This window comes from Condylura cristata, unplaced genomic scaffold, assembly GCF_000260355.1.
Source record: "Condylura cristata isolate star-nosed mole 26May11 unplaced genomic scaffold, ConCri1.0 scaffold00011, whole genome shotgun sequence".
In the NCBI taxonomy this organism is placed as follows: Eukaryota; Metazoa; Chordata; class Mammalia; order Eulipotyphla; family Talpidae; genus Condylura; species Condylura cristata.
Window position 1 is genome coordinate 28,645,671 of NW_004567112.1, and position 17,917 is coordinate 28,663,587.

Sequence of the window (17,917 nt, forward strand, 5' to 3'; positions counted from 1 at the left end):
TCTCCCTCATTACAAGTGATGTTGAACATTTTTTCATATTCTTGTTGGCCATCTGCCTTTCCTCTTTGGAGAAGTGTCTTTTAGCTCTTCTGCCCATTTTTTGGATGGGATTATTTATTTTTGTTGAGTTTCATCAGTTCTTTGTTTATCTTTGTGATCAATCCTTTATTGCTAGTTTGTGTGAGAAAATTTTCTCCCACTCAGTGGATGTCTGTTTGTTTTTTTGTAATGTCTCTTTTGCTGTACAGAAGCTCTTTAACTTGATGTAGTCCCATCCATTTATCATCACCGTCACTGTTGTTGCATTGGGTGCTGTATCTTTAAAGATGTCGCAAAGTGTATGTCGTGCGGTTTTTTACCCATTTTTTCTTCCAGGTATTTTATGGCTTCCGTTCTTATGTCTAGGTCTTTAATCCACTTCGAGTTGATTTTTGTGTATGGTGTGAGGTAGTGATCTAGTTTCATTTTTTTTGCATGTAGCTTCCTAGGAAAACTTATTTTTTAAAAATGAGTGAGAGTTTACCAGACCTCATGGAAGAAAAAGGGCATTATAGGTAGACAGAGCTGGTGTAAAGAGTTAGGAGGAAACCGGATGTGCATGAGGAAGCTATGGGCAGCAGAAGGATTGAAGTGCACTGTTGCTGCATGACCTGAAGCTATGCTGGGAGTCGGGGCTGGGTTGGACTAGGAGGGCTTTTCTTTTAGACCAAACTTAAAAGTGTTAGGAAATGGAAAGCTGTTATGAAGTTTTAATTAGTATAGTTCATGTTTGAGTTTATTATTATAGAGATGCATATCAACACAGTGGAGGAGGACTATAAGAGACAGGTTGGGGACTAGTGAGATGATTGGGGATGTTCTTGTAATACTCTAGGGTAGAGGTACTGCTGTTTGAGCCAGGCAGTACCTGGATTAGAAACAGAGGGTGGTGTGGAACAACATTAAGAGGCAGAGCTGAGCTAAACATCCAGAACTTGATTGCAATCTCAAGAAAAAAGCAACTAAAACTTAATCTGTCAAGGCCAAGAGCCTTATTCCAGGCATATATCCAAGCCAGGGCAACAGAATCAAGATGCTCCTTCACCGAAGTTAGGGAGCTTTGGCAGCAGGTGTCAGGGATTCAAGTCCTGATGCAGGCAAGAATATCTAGTCCTGAGAATGACATATCATCATTAGGACAAGATTGTGTTCATTATGGCACTGAGTCATTGAGGTGGTCAAGGAGACCTTCCTACTCCCACCAACTCAGGAGGTACAGCAGACAGTGCATCAAGGCTAAGAATTCCAATGCCTGGAGTAGTTGCTATGGGGAGGAAGTACAGGAAGCCCATATGCACACTCTGAGTCCCCTGAGTCCACACCAAGGTTTCAAAGAATATGGGGTATCACCTCATCAGTCCCTTTGTCTTCTTTTCCCTTCCCAGAAAAATCCTTCCCAGCATTTTTATTCTGTACAAATTCTGTATTCCAGTGCTATTTCCTAAAACCCAATGAAGATATCGATGAAGTTTTCTTTTTATTGTTATCAGTTACCAGAATGTAGAATCTTTGATGTCCTTGAACAAGATTTTTGAGTAGATGTTAACTTTGCTTTTCACTGAAGTGTCCCTCAATTTAATAAGTGGTGATAGTGGTGAGCTCTTCAGAGTAAATGGTTATGCTTTTAACTAAATGGTTTTTCTTCACTGCCAGGCATCCCATCAGTTAGGATGGAGTAGGCCTTGGTGTGATGTCCAAAGTGATAGGAGTTTTCATGTTCCTTTGAAGTTGGCTCTAGGGCACACATCTGGGTTTTAGGGCCTTTCAGGTAGAATCATCCCATGAATGCTGACAGGTAGCCTCATAGTCAAGACTCAGTGTACCCAGTCACAGATGTGAAGATGTAGCTTCAAGAGGTGCCATTGGTGAGTTCTGTGGGGAACCTGGTGGCACTTTTCCACAGATGGATAGCTTTTTGTGCAGCTTAGAGAGAGGTCTTGTGGGTTTCCCCTGATGAAGAATAGATGCTGCATATGAAAGTCTGATTCTTTAATCCCTTGCTACTTAGATGGTGATCCACAGTTAAGCATTAGCAGCAACACCTGAGCACTTGTCAAACAGAAATAATCTCAGGCCCCAGAATCAGAATGTGATATAAAACCCCTGGGTGATTTGAGTGCATATCACATTTTGAGGATCACTGCATTAATCTGTAACAGTGATTTACAGTCCTGACTGTGCATTAGAATCACTCGAGGAGCTAAAATATCCATATCCAGCTCATCACAAACTTATTAAATCAGAATCTCTGGGGGTGGGGTCCAGCCTTCAGTGTGTTTTTAAAACCCTCTTAAGAGTTTCCAATATGCAGCCAAGTTAGAGTTTCAGTGACCTAGAATAGCAGAGGTTCTCCACCAGCATCGCTGGGGAAGCATTAACATTTTTCATGCCCAACCACTGAGATCCTGACTAAATGGGCTTGAGGTGGGGATTGGTAGCTGTACTTTTTTTTTTCCATCTCACCAATTGATGGTTGAGAATCACTGACCAGGGGAAGATTTCAGCATTGTTGTCCAGAACTTGTGGGGTTGCAGAGAGGGAAGTCCCAAGAGCATGAGTGTCTACTGTTGTCCCTAAGCCAGAATAGGGTCTCCTTGTCCACCTTAGGGTGCCTGTGAGAGATCACTGGGTGATAGAATAGGCTCTGTAAACTCAAGGGGTATAGCAGTCCCAGGCACGTACATTCTTGGCCTCTACCTGCATATCAGGACAAACTGTGAAATTTGCACTATAGTAAGATAGGCAGCGAGCCCTTTACCATTTTCACAGGGGACAGTAAGCTCTATTGGGTCTTTGTTATTTATTTCACTGCTGGGGCTCATCCTACCCTGGTAGCTGCAATAGGGCTATTTGGTCTGGAGAAATCAAAGGACTAATTGAAGACAGTATATACATTTAGGTTCTGACAGTCTCAGTGTGTGGGCAGAATGAAATTGGACAAAATCATTGTCGAATCACATTCTTATCAATTGGTTTTAATTAGTATTAGTTGATTTTAAGGACATGGCAAGTTCTCAAGATCCATATAAGCTGATAGAAGAAGTGGAACTCTGTTCCACCTTTATTCTCTCCCAGGTGTTAACTTGGCTCTGGATCTCAGCTGCTGTCCACCTACCAGCCTGATTGAGCCTCCCGGTTGGGCAGTGAGTTTCGACAGTTTACGTAGATGTACATTTTGTCCTCACATTCTCTTTTCCTTCACAGCTGGCAACGTGGGACTCAGAGAAAGGCCTGAATGGCAGCCTGCAAGAGAGGCCAATGGGCAGCCGCCTGCAAGGATTGACTCTCAAAGTGGTGACTGTCTTGGTAGGGTCATGGGCATATTGGGGAGGTTTGCCCTGGAGGATTTGGACTCAGAGGCTTGTCTGGTTTCAGGCTGAACTTCAGACAGAGGGGATCTTGAGTAGTGGCTTGGGTTTTTGTAAGTCCTTTTACTCACTCAATCTTCTGAGTAATGAAGAGAGTGTGATTTGAGATTCTGCCCCAGGGGCCCTCTGAGGACTGTCTTTGGCAGCCACTGAGCTGCTCTAGGAATGGACCACTGTTCTGTTAGTAGATCTGTTGCTGAGTTTGAGAACAGCAGAAGTGCTCTGTTTGTTCTTGGGTGGAAATTGTATTTGACCTACTGGTCATCCTTAGTAGAGCTTTGTAGGTAGCCAGAGAACCCAAGTGAGTGCCAGAAGTAGGACATTTTTCCAATATCTAACACCATTGATGGGCCACATGGCACTCTTTCTAATGAAGAATGCCACATGGCAGTCTTTCTAATGAAGATTTGTTGTAATTTTTCTGAACATTTGTCCTGGAACCATAGATTTAACATCCTTCACAGGCCATAGAGTTATCTTCCTTTCAATTTCTTCACCTTTTTAGAACTGTAGGAGACAGGTTAGATATCCCTCTCTTGAGCATTTCACACAAGGTCCCAATGCTTCCCTCTGTCCCAGCAGGCACCTGTGTCTCAGCTCTAGAAGTCTTCTGGTAGCAAAGTTCCTGTATTCCCTGTATGATTCCATGAGTAAGCATTATCCTCATGTCTCCCACCCACCTCCGTATATTAGACTAATGAGGATATATTCTTGGGGGATATTTGCCCCCAAAAGGCTCCTTCTTTAGTTTCACAGACTTGTGGTGAGGAAGGATGAGGTTTCAAGAATGAATATGCATCCTATTGGAGCACATGAGACACCCAATAGTCTATGTAAAGGTACTTGTGGGGTTAGAGACTGTGGAGGGTAATCTTATTCTGTGACTTGTGATGTGACTTGGACTCATTAATCACTCTATTACAACATGATAGATATTAGCATTGGCTTCTTTTAATCTAATATTATAAAACATTCTTGTCATTTATTACCCTGAGTGAGAAATACTCCCATTTCTTTTGCGGGCCCTAAAGAATTAGGATACTTCCTAAGCATAGAATCCTGAGTTACAAATGAAGGAATGAAAATAAACTGTTATACTTGAGATGGGATTATGGGCAGAGCCTGGGATAAGGTAATACACAGCAAGGAAATCTCACTCTTCCATTGAAATGCACATTGCAATGATCCTGTGTACTGTGCCCCAAGTGTCTCTAAACTGCTTTGGAAAATGGCAGAGAGGTTCAGATTCCAAGGATAAATCAGTATATACATGTACTGTGCACAGATGTTCTAAGTTATTATTCATCTTATTTTCAACAATAGCCTGGAAAGATGTGTGTGAATGAGCTTGTTATTTAATTGAAGAACAATCATGCTGTTTTCCTCAGGAAGAACCTTTTGTGATGGTGGCTGAGAACATCCTTGGGCAGCCCAAGCGCTACAAAGGGTTCTCCATAGATGTCCTAGATGCACTGGCCAAGGCTCTTGGATTCAAATACGAGATTTACCAGGCCCCTGACGGCAGGTATGGTCACCAGCTCCATAACACCTCCTGGAACGGGATGATCGGGGAGCTCATCAGCAAGGTAAGTCCCAAAGCAGCTTTATGGGAGAGGCACCATTGTCTGTCCCTGGAGTGATGCCTGGAGTTGGCTTGTTATTCGGTTGTTATTTGTGACCAGCTCTACACACTCTAAGGCCCTCTCTTCCTCCAACACTCTCCTTTCTGCTCTACTCATTTTTGCTCTTTTATTTTTGCATCTCCTGGCATCCTGTGTTTCCCTACTGTGCCCACTGCACTTATTCATTTGAAACCTATTCACTGTGACTGCTCCAGAACACACCCTTCATGAAGCCCACCCCCACACTGGAACTGAAATAGGAAAATAGTTCTCATGGAGAACATGGGGGATACTTATTCTCTTTGCTTTGTGGTATGTGGATTGTAGATATAAGAGGATGTGTGTGTCCTCATTGCTATGTGTAGGTAATAGGACGTTGCTCTTCATACTGACCTCAGATCATTAATCTCCCTCCTCCTTATAGGACCTGTGTACTCATTGAAACTCATGACTTGAGGCCTACTTGCTCCTATATTGCCATCTTTGGGCTGTTCCCCTCTCTTTGTTCTTATTATCCCATCATATTTGGGTCATTCCCTTGCAATCATTTTTATGGTGGCATTTGACTCCAGTATTACTGTTGCCAGACCCCTTGACAGTTTCTAGCTTCTCTGTGAACCACTCTGGACTGTTTTACATTCTGTGGCTTTCTCACTTCCAAGCTAAGTGACATTTACTTGTGCTTTACTCCAGCACCCACATTCATGCAGCTCTGTAGCATCTTCTATATTGCTGTCACTATTCCACCCAGGACTACAAATTATTGTCCTTACTGTTATGGGTTTTTGATCCCAAAACACTGGTCCTTTGCTTTGTAAACCCATAAAAGCAACCATGAAAACTGTAATCATTCTAGTGTCTCTTAAACTTACAAAACACACTTGGTTGCAGTATAATTTATATTCATACAGTATAAAATCCATTCATTTCAGATGTACAATTCAGTGCTTTTTAGATTCCCTGCGTTGTTCAGCTGTCACTGTAATCTAGTTTTAGACTACTTCCATCATTCCATTGAAATCCCTTCTATTCACTTACAGTTAATCCCATTCCCAGCCCAACCTAAGGCCACCATTAGTCTACTTTCCATCTCTACAGATTTGTTCTTGTGAACACTTAATATATAAGTGGAGTCATACAGTATTTGGCCTTTTGTGTTTGGCCCTTCTACTTAGCATATGTGTTTGGGGTTTTTCCTTCCATAAGGTGCTTCCTTCCCTGTGTCTTTCTGAAGCTTCACCCTCTCATATACTCCACAACGAAGCAGACAAACCCCTGCACCCTTCATTCCTTGTCATTTTCCATGGTTTTGATGTCTTGCTGCATGCAAACCCTGCATTGTTCTATTATCTTGCTTTCTGACTCTGATATCTAGGTTGCTACAAGCTTTAGAGAAGAAAATCACAGATATGTCCAGATGGATATTTGAACGGTGTGTGGCTTCCAAATCAGCTGGACTATCAGGGCAATTCAAGTTCCTGAGCATGTCCTTTGCCAGGCCCCTTGGTTATCTTTTTAAGTGTTTTAAAACTTCACCTTTCTCCTGAAGCAACCTAATAACCTTTTATCCTCCATTTAGATATAACTATTGTGCTCCTATATTAGGGAAAGTAATTGAGATTTCTGGGCTTGAAATTCTACTTCAGTTTTCTGTAAACTTCATGTGTGCCAACATTGGCCGCTCCTGGTTTCAGAGGGAGGGTGGTTTTTCTCTTCTTGCAAGTCACTGTTATGCCTGTGTCATGAGTTGATTCCCTTGTGCTTTCTCTGGACCTGACTTCATAAATTTCCCTCCATTCTGTATTGCAAACCTACCCTGCTCACTTTCTTAGTCCGTAAATAGGCTGCAAACTCTCAGGATCCTTAAAAACATCCCTGGATTTGGGTTTCTGGGAGAGAGGCAAGACTCAGAGAAGCAAATGTGACAAGTGTAAGAGAGGACCTCCAGCATAGTCACTTCTGACAGTTCTTTTCCCTTTACTCTAGTTATGTTGGGTTTAATGGTTTAGAACATCAGAATATCTGTCCCTCTACCTCACATGTGAAAATGAATAAAATTCCTCTGTGTATTTCCCCAACTTGAATATGTAGATGGATTGGGGGGGCCCAAGAATCAGGATAACAAGGATCACTATATATTGTGGGGCTCTTGTAGTTGAACGGGTGCATTTATTTTAAAAATTTATAATAATTTATTTTTACATATTTTCGTGCATTTTTCCAAATTATTTGCAATCTCCTTGGGTTTCCCATCACCAAATCACCCATGTATCCTCACCATAGTCCAGTGCATTTTCCTCCCTCCATTATTTTTGATCCCATTCCCCACTCCACACCCTCACAATGTCTCTGGTATATAGCTGTTCATCATTATCATTATATTCCTGCTATGAGAGAAACCATCCAGTGTTTTTCCTTTTCTTTCTGGCTTATTTCACTAAGCATGATCTTTTCCAGCTCCTTCCATGTTGCTGCAAAAGACATGTGTTTCTTTCTTTCTTTCTTTTTTTTGGTTGCTGAGTAATATTCCATTGTATATATGTACCACATTTTTTTTAATTCAGGCATCCACTTTTGGGCATTTGGGTTGTTTCCATGTCTTTCTAGTGTGAATAAAGCAGCAATAAACATGGGGGTGCAGATATCTTTTTGAATCAGTGTTTTTGTGACTTTTGGGTAGATAGCTAGGAATGGGATTGCTGAGTCGTAGGGAAGCTCCATGGTTAGCTGTTTAAGGAACCTCCAAATAGTTTTCCATAGTGGTTGTACTAGTTTGCATTCCCACCATCAGTGCAGGAGTGTTCCTTTTTTCTCCACATCCTCGCCAACATTTGATGTTGCTAGTTGTTTGCAGATGTGCCATTCTCACTGGGGTGAAGTGGTATCTCATTGTGGTTTTAATTTGCCTCTCCTGAAGGGGTGCATTTTTACCTGCTATGTAGATAAGACTCCAACCTCCATCTTAAAGGGGTCTTTGTATATTATTAAAATGAAACCCATCTTAGAAAGCAAAATTTTCGGAGGTACTTTTGAGGTTATGGTACAATTTGCTCAGAAAATACCTTCAAAAATAGTTTTTCTATGGGGAGGATCAAACTATCTCCACAAGTCATGAATTGTGGGAAGTGGAGGATCAAAAGTTTTTTATTGGTGAATTTTACTTTTTGGCATAGAGCCTGCATATAAAACAACCAGGGGCTGATACTTCAATGAAATTCAAAGTAGGTTCTAACTCACCATATAATTTCTAAAGTATTTTCTAAAAGACAGACATCAGTGTAGATAATTGGATATGGGAAAGGCTTGATGGAAAAAAGGAGTGTCCCTGTGGCTTTAAAGTATAGGAAAGATGGAGATAAGTCAATAAAAAGATTGCAGGGACTTTTCAGTAGGGCTTAGGTTGAGTGGAGGGAAATACCAGCAAAAGAAAGGAAATAGCTATAGTTTGCTGGGGGAACCATAAGAGGGTAAAGAAAAACCAATTCATATGGGAGTGAAGGTGTTTTATAGGCTTTTTCTAGAAGAGGTGTCCAAGAATTTTACTGTTTGAGAGGGAAATTTATAAAAGGTGAAAAAGGTAATAACAGTCCACCTAGTTTTGAATTTTCTTTACATTGTTAAAGGTCACAAGCCACCAACTCTCAGATACACTGCCTTTCATCACGACAAGTGAAAGGGCAGAGAGCAGACCTTGACCTGGGTGGAAGCCAGAAGCTAGCCAAGGACTGCCTGTAATGAGATGGTTTTGCCTTACAGAGAGCAGACCTGGCCATCTCTGCCATCACCATCACCCCAGAGAGGGAGAGTGTCGTGGACTTCAGCAAGCGGTACATGGACTATTCAGTGGGGATTCTAATCAAGAAGCCCGAGGAGAAAATCAGCATCTTCTCCCTTTTTGCTCCATTTGATTTTGCGGTGTGGGCCTGCATTGCGGCTGCCATCCCTGTGGTTGGCGTGCTGATATTTGTGTTGAACCGGATCCAGGCTGTGAGGGCACAGACTGCCTCCCAGCCCCGACCCTCTGCTTCCGCCACCTTGCACAGTGCCATCTGGATCGTCTACGGAGCCTTTGTACAGCAAGGTACCTCCTGTTTTCTGAGGTGGGAATAGCCCCAGGGCCTGGGAGAACTTACCCATTAGCAGTCTTTGATGTTTTTTATTACATCATTTTAAATGCAGTTTCTTTTAATCACTAGGATAGTGCTAATACCTTACTGCTCCAGATTTCTCTAAATAATATCAGAGGGAAATTAAATGACATGACAACAAGGATCTCAACTTCAATTCCTGATTCTCCACTTTAGATAAAATTAACTTTGGAGTTCTGCTTTGCACTTTTTTCCCCTCCCACATTCGATTGATTGTTATGCACATGGGGTTGTCAAATGGAACTGAATCTTGTTTAAATTTGAAATATTAATGGGGAAAAATTTCTCAATTGTTTTGTAATCATCTAAGCAGTACTCCAGCCGTTCTTGAGATACAAACTGTCCTATTTCTCAGAAGCCTGGAGAGCACTCTGGGAATTACAGTATTGAATGGCTTTGACCCACCATGACAAATTGTAAAATCCTTAATGTGGGTCTTGGCCTTATTTGCCCATGGCAAAATATGTATCACCTGTTTGTGAAGTTATATAAGAGGAGTCAGTAAGAAGCATTCTTCTGCTACCACCTCAGGGACTGAAGAGAAATAATTGGCCTCAAAGAAGCAGATTCTGCCTGAACGTCACATGCAATGAATTCTGAAAATCCTGGGGAAAAAAAAGTCATCTAGTGAGAGCTGAATATTAATGAAAGGGATATGGTACATCTCATTTCTGAGATTTAAAAGTAAGCTAGGGAACCCTTTGAGTAGGAGTTAAATTCCAGATACGACTCAAGATGAATTTGAAATTGGAACAGGACCTCACATTAGGTTTCCCCCATAGAAGTTCTTAACATTGTGAGGTAGAATCTTCTATCTGTAAGATTTTATATTCATCACTCAATATAACGACATCCTGGGCATGTTAACAAACTTGGCATCACAAAAGGCCAACCCTGGATTTTCCACATTTTGTGGTTTTCCAGCCCTTTCCAAGAATGGTGTTCATAGTATTCTTTCCAGAGTTGACATAATCCCTCCTGCCTGGCAGGCAGTCCCATCCCTGCTCCTTCTGCTCCTCATTGAGGTATTGCCAGTGGCGAGAGCCTTTGCTTGGCTTCAGAGAGGCACTTTTCTGTGGGGTGGGGATGGGAGTGAGAGTGACAATCCACTTTGTTTTTCTCCCAAAGGGGGAGAGTCCTCAGTGAACTCCATGGCCATGCGCATCGTGATGGGCAGCTGGTGGCTCTTCACCCTCATCGTGTGCTCCTCCTACACGGCTAATCTTGCCGCCTTCCTCACAGTGTCCAGGATGGACAACCCCATACGGTAAGCTCTGCTCTTGCTGCCAGACCTGGAGCCACTTATTTCTGAGCAGCTATAGTGAGAGGTCAACCTGGCATTTTGCAGGTACAGAGATGAAGGTAGATCCCAGATCTGCAGTTTGGAATTCTTAATGCATGAAGAACTGCACTCCTGTTGTATTTTATTTCATGCACAATTAAATAGATATATAAATTCATTAAAATTATTTTCCCAAACATTCACATACTGCTGATATGACTAATAAATCAAAATGTTAGTTAACAAATTTCCTCAGACTTTAGACATTTAGATGTTGACTATGAGCTTACTTAATCATAATCTAAACATTACATTAAAACTAATGAATATCACATGTCTAACATACTTTAAAAATCTTAACACCTTAAAATTATTTTTAAAAACATGCCAGTTATCACAGTGAATAGAAGAATATCTCACTTATTTCTACAAAAATCAAAAAGTTATTGAAACTAAACACTAAACTGTTTTTCCATTTTACCAACATGTTAAAAATATGGCAGAAACGAGTTAGTTTAAAGTAGTGAAATTACTTGGCAATGCCTTTGTTTTGTGGTAAAATTCCAACCCATAGTGCAAATTACAAAATAAATGAGCAAAGTAAACACATGTTAGATAGGTGGTCTCTAAAGTGGCTACAGTTCCTTTGGCACAAGGGTATGATATTGGCTTTGCTGTCACCTCACTTGGTCCTGGAGTATGATTTTTTTGGGCTGCTGGTTTCAGTAATTCCTCATTCAATTCTTTGTTCTGTACTGATTCTTTTGAACCAGGCCCTGATCAAGTCATCCATACTCAGCCAGCTCACTAAGAGTTCAGACTCAACTAAGATTCAAAATTAAGTGTGTTACTATTTAGATTTTATTTTTTTGGAATGGACATTTTTGTTGAGACAGTTATAAATTCACATGCAGTTGCAAAAGATAATGCAGAGAGTTCTCATAATATCCTTTAATCAGTTTTCCCTAATGAAAACATCTACACATCTTGCAGAACTATAGTGTGTTGCAACCAAGGTATTGACATGGATCCAACCAGCTGATTTTACTCAGATTTCTCCCTACACTTGCACTCATTTCTTTGTGTGTGTGTATGTGTGCGCACCGTGCATTTGATTCTACATAATCTGATCACATGTAGGTTTATGTAATTCATCACCACAGAAAAGACATTAAACCATTGTATCATCACACCCATGTCTGCATTGTACTTTGGATGTTCCACCAGGTTGTATTCATAGTTCTTGCTTTTTGTTGCTGGTAGAATCCCATTAACCAGTTGGTTTGACCATTCATATATTGAATAAATTTGATTGCAGTTTGGGGTATTTATGAACAAAGTTGCTATGTACATTTCTATACAGGTTTTTGAGTACATATAAATTTTCATTTATGTAAGATAAATACATAAGAGATCAGCTTCTGGGTTATGTGGTAATTGCAATTTCAGGTTTATAAAAAACTACCAAGTGCTTTTCATTTTATGTTTGTGCTGGTGTGTAGGAATAATCTAGTTTCTTTGTATCTTTTCAAGCATTCCATATTTTTTATTTTACCATTTAGCTGGGAGTGGCATGATAACCATATGGTTTAAGTTGTATTTTCCTAATGAATAATTATGTTCAACACCTTTTTATCTTAGCTATTTGAGTCTTCTTTTTGTCTTTATCAATTTTGTGTCAATTTTGATCTTTTAGAAGAATTGGTGCTGATTTTATTGATTCTTCTCTACTTTTTAAATTTTCTATTTTATGTGTATCTGCTCACATTATTTCCTTTCGTCTGCTAGCTTTAGATTTAGTTTATTCTTTCTTAGTCCTCTGAGGTATAAAGCTATCTTGTTTATTTGAGACCTTTATTCTTTGCTAAGTCAAAACATTTATAGTTAGAAATTTCCCTCTTAGCATTGCTTTCCTCTGAATCCTGTAAATTTTGGTATGTTGTGCTTTTATTTTTTTTTTAAGATTCATTTATTTATAAGAACTGTGGTGTAGGCCAGTGATACAGAGTAGTAGGGCAAGAGGATTCACAACAGACAGTGGGGAGCAGAAAAAGCAGATTGGCTGAAATCCACTGCTGAGGGGAGCATCAGGTGAGACAGGAGAGTTCTGCTATGCCGTGTGGGTCAGTGCCCTGGCTGGGGATTGAGCTCATGCCGCAGTGTCTGGTGATAGCTTAATAGCAGTGTGACTTTATCCTTGGGAAACCAGGGATACCCAGTTTGGCTTTTATTTAATTTCATTCATATCTCTCTATTCTATTCTCTGCTTCCTATTGTGATGTCTTCTTTGACCTACTAGTTTGTAAGAGTGTGTTAATTTCCACATATTTGAGTTTTCCTATTTTCTTTTTGTTCTGGACTTGTGGCTTAATTCTTTTGTGATCTGAAGAGATCATATGATTTCAGTATTTAAAAATTGTTAACTTCTTTGGCAGACTAGTATGTTGTCAATCCTAGACACCATTCCCTGTGCATTTCCCTCTTCCTTGCTCCTTCTCCCTCCTCGTTCCCACTTTCCCCTCTCCCTCCTCCTCCCCTGCACTTCTACTGCTCCCTCCTTCCTACCCCTTTTCTTTTTCATCTTTTATTCCTCTCTCTTCTTTTTCTTCCCCTCCTCTACTTTTTATACTCGTTCTCATTTATAATTAATTTGATTAACATTTTTAAATTTAAACATGTTCATCCACATTTAATAGTCAACCTATATGTCATTACTCATGCTTATTAAATTCTGTGTTAGATTCTGTGTCATATTATATGCAAAAAAGAAACTTGTACTCAGCTCAAGTCTTTTAATTTTTTCCCCATGTATCCTTGTCTTGTTTCCAAGAACTTTAACTTTTCATCTTTTTGTGCTGTGAGTCCTTCCATGTCCATTTATTCTGATCATTTTTGATACACATTATCCTTTTCCTTTTCATTCTTGGAGAATTTGTCATTTGGCTATATTTTTCTCCAGTGTTCATGTATTTGGCATTGAGTCTATAGATCCTACTTACATGTTTTTTGTTCCTTTAGTTTTTTCTTCCTCCCACTCTGTTAGTGCCTCTTTTATATCTCAGTCACTTTTTATGGATGTCATTTTTATTTTTTGTTATAATGGATCCTTACTATTGTGAATTATACTGACAGTAAAAAAAATAGTTTAAAGTTTTACTGCATTTCCACTGGCATTTTTTTTTTCTAAGAAAGTTTCAACATGTTTTCTAATGTTCTTTTAAAAAATATATGCCATATATATATATATATATATATATATATATATATAAAATGCCATATAATGGGTATCTATGTATATATGTACACACATATGTATACACACATATACACACATTTATTTCATTATGAATCCTTTCTTTATGCCTCCATACTCTTTTTAAGACCTAATTTGCCTTACTCGTACTTGGAAAACCCATTCCATTAGCAGATAAATATTGGTTGAGTGGCTAGTATACTTCCTTAGGTTCATTATACATGATCCCCTATAGCTAAAGGATTTCTCAGTAGTATGCCTGGATGCAGGAAGAAACATTCTCTCAGATCTTAACCTGGGTTTGTGTGTGTGTGGTGGGGGGAGGTGGGGGAATGGATAGAAACTGTGACGTAAATTTCTTTCTACATTTCTATGTCTAAAAGAAAACTTTCCCTTTTGAGTTTTTGTCATGGTGATAAATTTTTAACTTTTAGAAGTATGGTTTCATTTTTCTTAACCTTTTTTTCTGGCTTTACTATTCTTTGCGTCAGAGACAAATGCCAGTGAACTGGGGTTTCTGCACCCCACAGAGCTCAAAGGAATCTGGGAGCCTTCCATTGTTGCTACTTTGAACTATTTAGTCTATGTAGATATAAAAGGAAATCCACTGAGATCGTGCACTTTCAAAGCAAGATGAATTTGAGTTTCCTATTGCTACCTCCCACTAATTTGCTTCTTCCATCTTCCCAAAATATCTGTGAAGTACATACTTCCTTAGGTTCAAGATACATAATACCCTATAGTTAAAAAAAATTACTTGGTCATTTCAGTAGTTGTCTGGAAGGATGAAGATGATGGATATATGTCCTTTCTCTATTGACATATCTTTCTAATCTAGATGATCTTCAACCTACCATTTAAATGCTAATATAAAACCATTTAATAATGATTGTAATTAGCCTTTTACATTTTGTAGTCACTTTCCCGATCTTTGAAACCTATAAAGTCCTTAAAAAAGCAAATAGAAGCCTCATATTCAAGAGAGACCACAACCTTTTAGAGAACAGGGATGTACTAAGCCATTATCTTAAGCAAATTTTGACTTTTTCAGTTGGAATGGGAGGAGGGCATATCTTACTTTTGGCTCAGGGAAAAATGGTCTCAAAATATTGTCATTATTTTCATCTCCATTTACATTACAAATTGACCTTTACCTGTAACATGATGAAAACAGTCATTTGAAAAAGTTACATTGTTTAAGTGATTGGACACTGTAGGTATCAATGTCCTGTATTTAGGAATGTTATGATTAAAAATCTTAAGTAGACCCTCCTTGGTGGCGCAACGGGTTAAAGCACTGCACTAAGAAACTAAAGAGCCGCTTCCGCATGAGTTCGATCCCCGCCTGCCCCAGAGGTGACCACATGTCGTGGAAGACCTCTCCTGGCCCGCCCGCTGCTCCCCTCAGCAGTGTACTTCGTCGATCTGCCTGTTCTGCTCCCCACTCTGTCGCTGGTGAATTCTCTCACCCTCCGCATCTCTGGCCTGTACCCCAGTTCTGTTGAATAAATAAATAAATAAATATTAAAAAAAATCTTAAGTAACACCCCTTTTTTGAGAGGGGTCACATTTGGTCCAGGGGTTTATGTTGGAAGACAGGAGCACAGTAGCGCATGTAAGAGAAAACAAATATCACTAGCACTGCACTTTGACTGTCAGGGATCAAATCCTTTTTTCCACTTAATAGCTGTACAATTTTGGGAGATTACTATACCTCTCCATGTACTTCACTTTTCTTATCTATCATAAGGGCAAGAATAGAGTATATCTCGAGGGTGATGTAATAACCCTCCAAGGGTGCAAGGATAAGTAAATTGGGTGCTTCCAAGTAATGGAATATTATTAAGTGCTAAAAAATAATACAATTTCTCTCTCTCTGTATGCATATATACACACATACATGCATATGTACATGTATGTATTGCTAGTAACACCCATGTTAGTTTAAGATATATTTGTAGATAAAATGGGGGAAATATGGAATGAACAATTAGTTGTCAATTATTAACTATACAAAATGATGCCAGTTATCAGTTTTTCTTTAATCCATTGTGCTGTTGATAGTATAACTATACAATCATGTTCAAACCCAACCCAATTGTACTTTGTAGCTTGAACTTAAAATCTGTTTACTCATGGATCATTATGTTTTGGTGTGAGGATGCATTGAAAAGGAATCATAAACAGTTGGAAACTATCTGAATTTACCTCTAAGCTTGTTTCCCAGGCAGCATGGTGTCTGAATTATTTAATCTTGATCATTTTGGGTGGCGCTAGCACTCCTCAGGTTGCTTCTGGCCCCAGCACCCTTTTTGTTCTTCCTGCCTGCTTTATGGTCTCAAGTAGCCACCTTCCATCATGAAGTCATTCGGGTTGGTGACGCCAACACAGAAGACCTGAATGACTCTGTGAGTTAGGATCCTATAGATCTGTGCTCTTCAGTGTGTATATGCAGAGCGGCATTGTTGGCATAAATTGAAATCTCAAGCCTTACCTCACATCTCCAGAATCAGAATCTGCATCTAATTAGATCTCCAACTGATTTTTATTTACACTAAAGTTTGGAAAACACTGCCTTGCATTTGAAAAATGACCTAAAAAATTCTAGTAGCCTGAAGTGATTGAATGCATCTAACAAAAGCCTTTTAACTGAGTTACACTTCACTTCCTGCTTTTGCGGTACCACAAACTGGGAAAAGAAGGCAGTGTATATTAATGGTGTGCCTACAGAAGAAATAAAGATACAGGTGGACTAAGAGGGATGAACAAAGGTTTGCCATGCAAACAGTAAGCGTAAGAAAGCTAGTCAGGCTATCTCATGTTAGACAAAGTAGACTTAGATTCCCTTGACAAGGAATAAAAGGGACATTTTATTTTGGACATTAGTATTTATAATAATTTATATTATTTATGGGACACAATAAAATGGGAACTTCAGACAGCAAATCTTCATATATGTGCACCTAAAAACAAATTACCTAAGTATATAACATAAAATCTAAGGGTATAATATAAAATGGGAGACATAGAAAAATATAAAGTAGTCAAATTTTAACTTGATTTTCTTTAAAACATATATAATCAGTAAACAAAAGTTCAAGAAACCAATAGAACATCCAATAACATTATCAGGAAATTTGATATCATTAACAGTTAAATAAGTATACTCAACAATTTCAGAATATACATTCTTTCAAATATATGTGGATTATCCACCACAATAGATGACTCATTGGACTATAGAATTAAATCCCAGTAAATTAGAAGTGTGAAACTTAAGAGTATTTTCTGTCAATTATATACATATATATGTGTGTGTGTATGTGTGTGTATATATATATATATATATATATATATTTAAATTATGTTAAATATAAATAAAAATAAATTATTTTAAAAATCCACAATGAAATGTAAATTCACAATTTGAAATCTTTGGGTCAAAGGAAAAAAATTATTTAATATGAGAAATTAGTGTAATGTAGCTAAAATAGTGTTTAAATGAAAGTTTGTAGCTTCAAATGCTTAACAATTTTTAGTTGTCTTAAATATATAGAAAATAAGAATAAACTAAATTCAGTATTATCTTAATATTGAGTAATTCAATATAATAAAGGGAGAAATATATGTTATGACAGATAATCATCAAAATAAAAGATGTTTGTCTGATAAGTTTAATAAAATTTGTAAACCCCAAACAAGAGTAATAAAAAAAAATAATAAGTGAGCAAAAAATGAAATTACCATTATGGGGAATGAAAGTGGAAATGTCACTGTAGATCTTTTACACATCATACAGCTAATGAGATAACATTAAAAAAATCATTAACTTAGATAAAATGAATACTTAAAAAACAAGTTACCAAAACCAGTTTAAAAACAGAAAATCGGATTATATATCTATTAAAAATATTGGAATTATAAGCTTTGTCACAAATGAAATTCCTACCCAGATGGCGTCACAGGTCAGTTGTATCTAACATTCAAATAACACTGTTCATAATCTCTTTCAGACAATGCAGGAGGAGCAATTTTTTTTAATTCATTAAATGAAATTGCCATAACTGTGATATCAAAAGCCAGAAAGGATATTATCCCTCATAAACCTAGAAATAAACATCCTTAAGAATATAGTAGGTTGATCGAGATGGAAAAAAAAATGTGCAAAATGATGTAAAAATAAACTTTTGTAATAATTAAAAAAA

General features: G+C 38.4%; 1 protein-coding gene across 2 annotated transcripts in view; it reads left to right on the top strand.

The window, feature by feature from the left end:
* Nucleotides 1-17,917, top strand: part of GRID1 (glutamate receptor, ionotropic, delta 1) — a 563,561-nt gene that overhangs the window by 463,032 nt on the left and 82,612 nt on the right. For both annotated transcript variants that reach the window (XM_004680682.1, XM_012723971.1), the window contains exons 9-12: nucleotides 3,244-3,345; nucleotides 4,796-4,993; nucleotides 8,786-9,110; nucleotides 10,306-10,444. In XM_004680682.1, coding sequence (XP_004680739.1) covers nucleotides 3,244-3,345; nucleotides 4,796-4,993; nucleotides 8,786-9,110; nucleotides 10,306-10,444 — 764 coding nt within the window. The remainder of the gene's footprint in view (nucleotides 1-3,243; nucleotides 3,346-4,795; nucleotides 4,994-8,785; nucleotides 9,111-10,305; nucleotides 10,445-17,917) is intronic.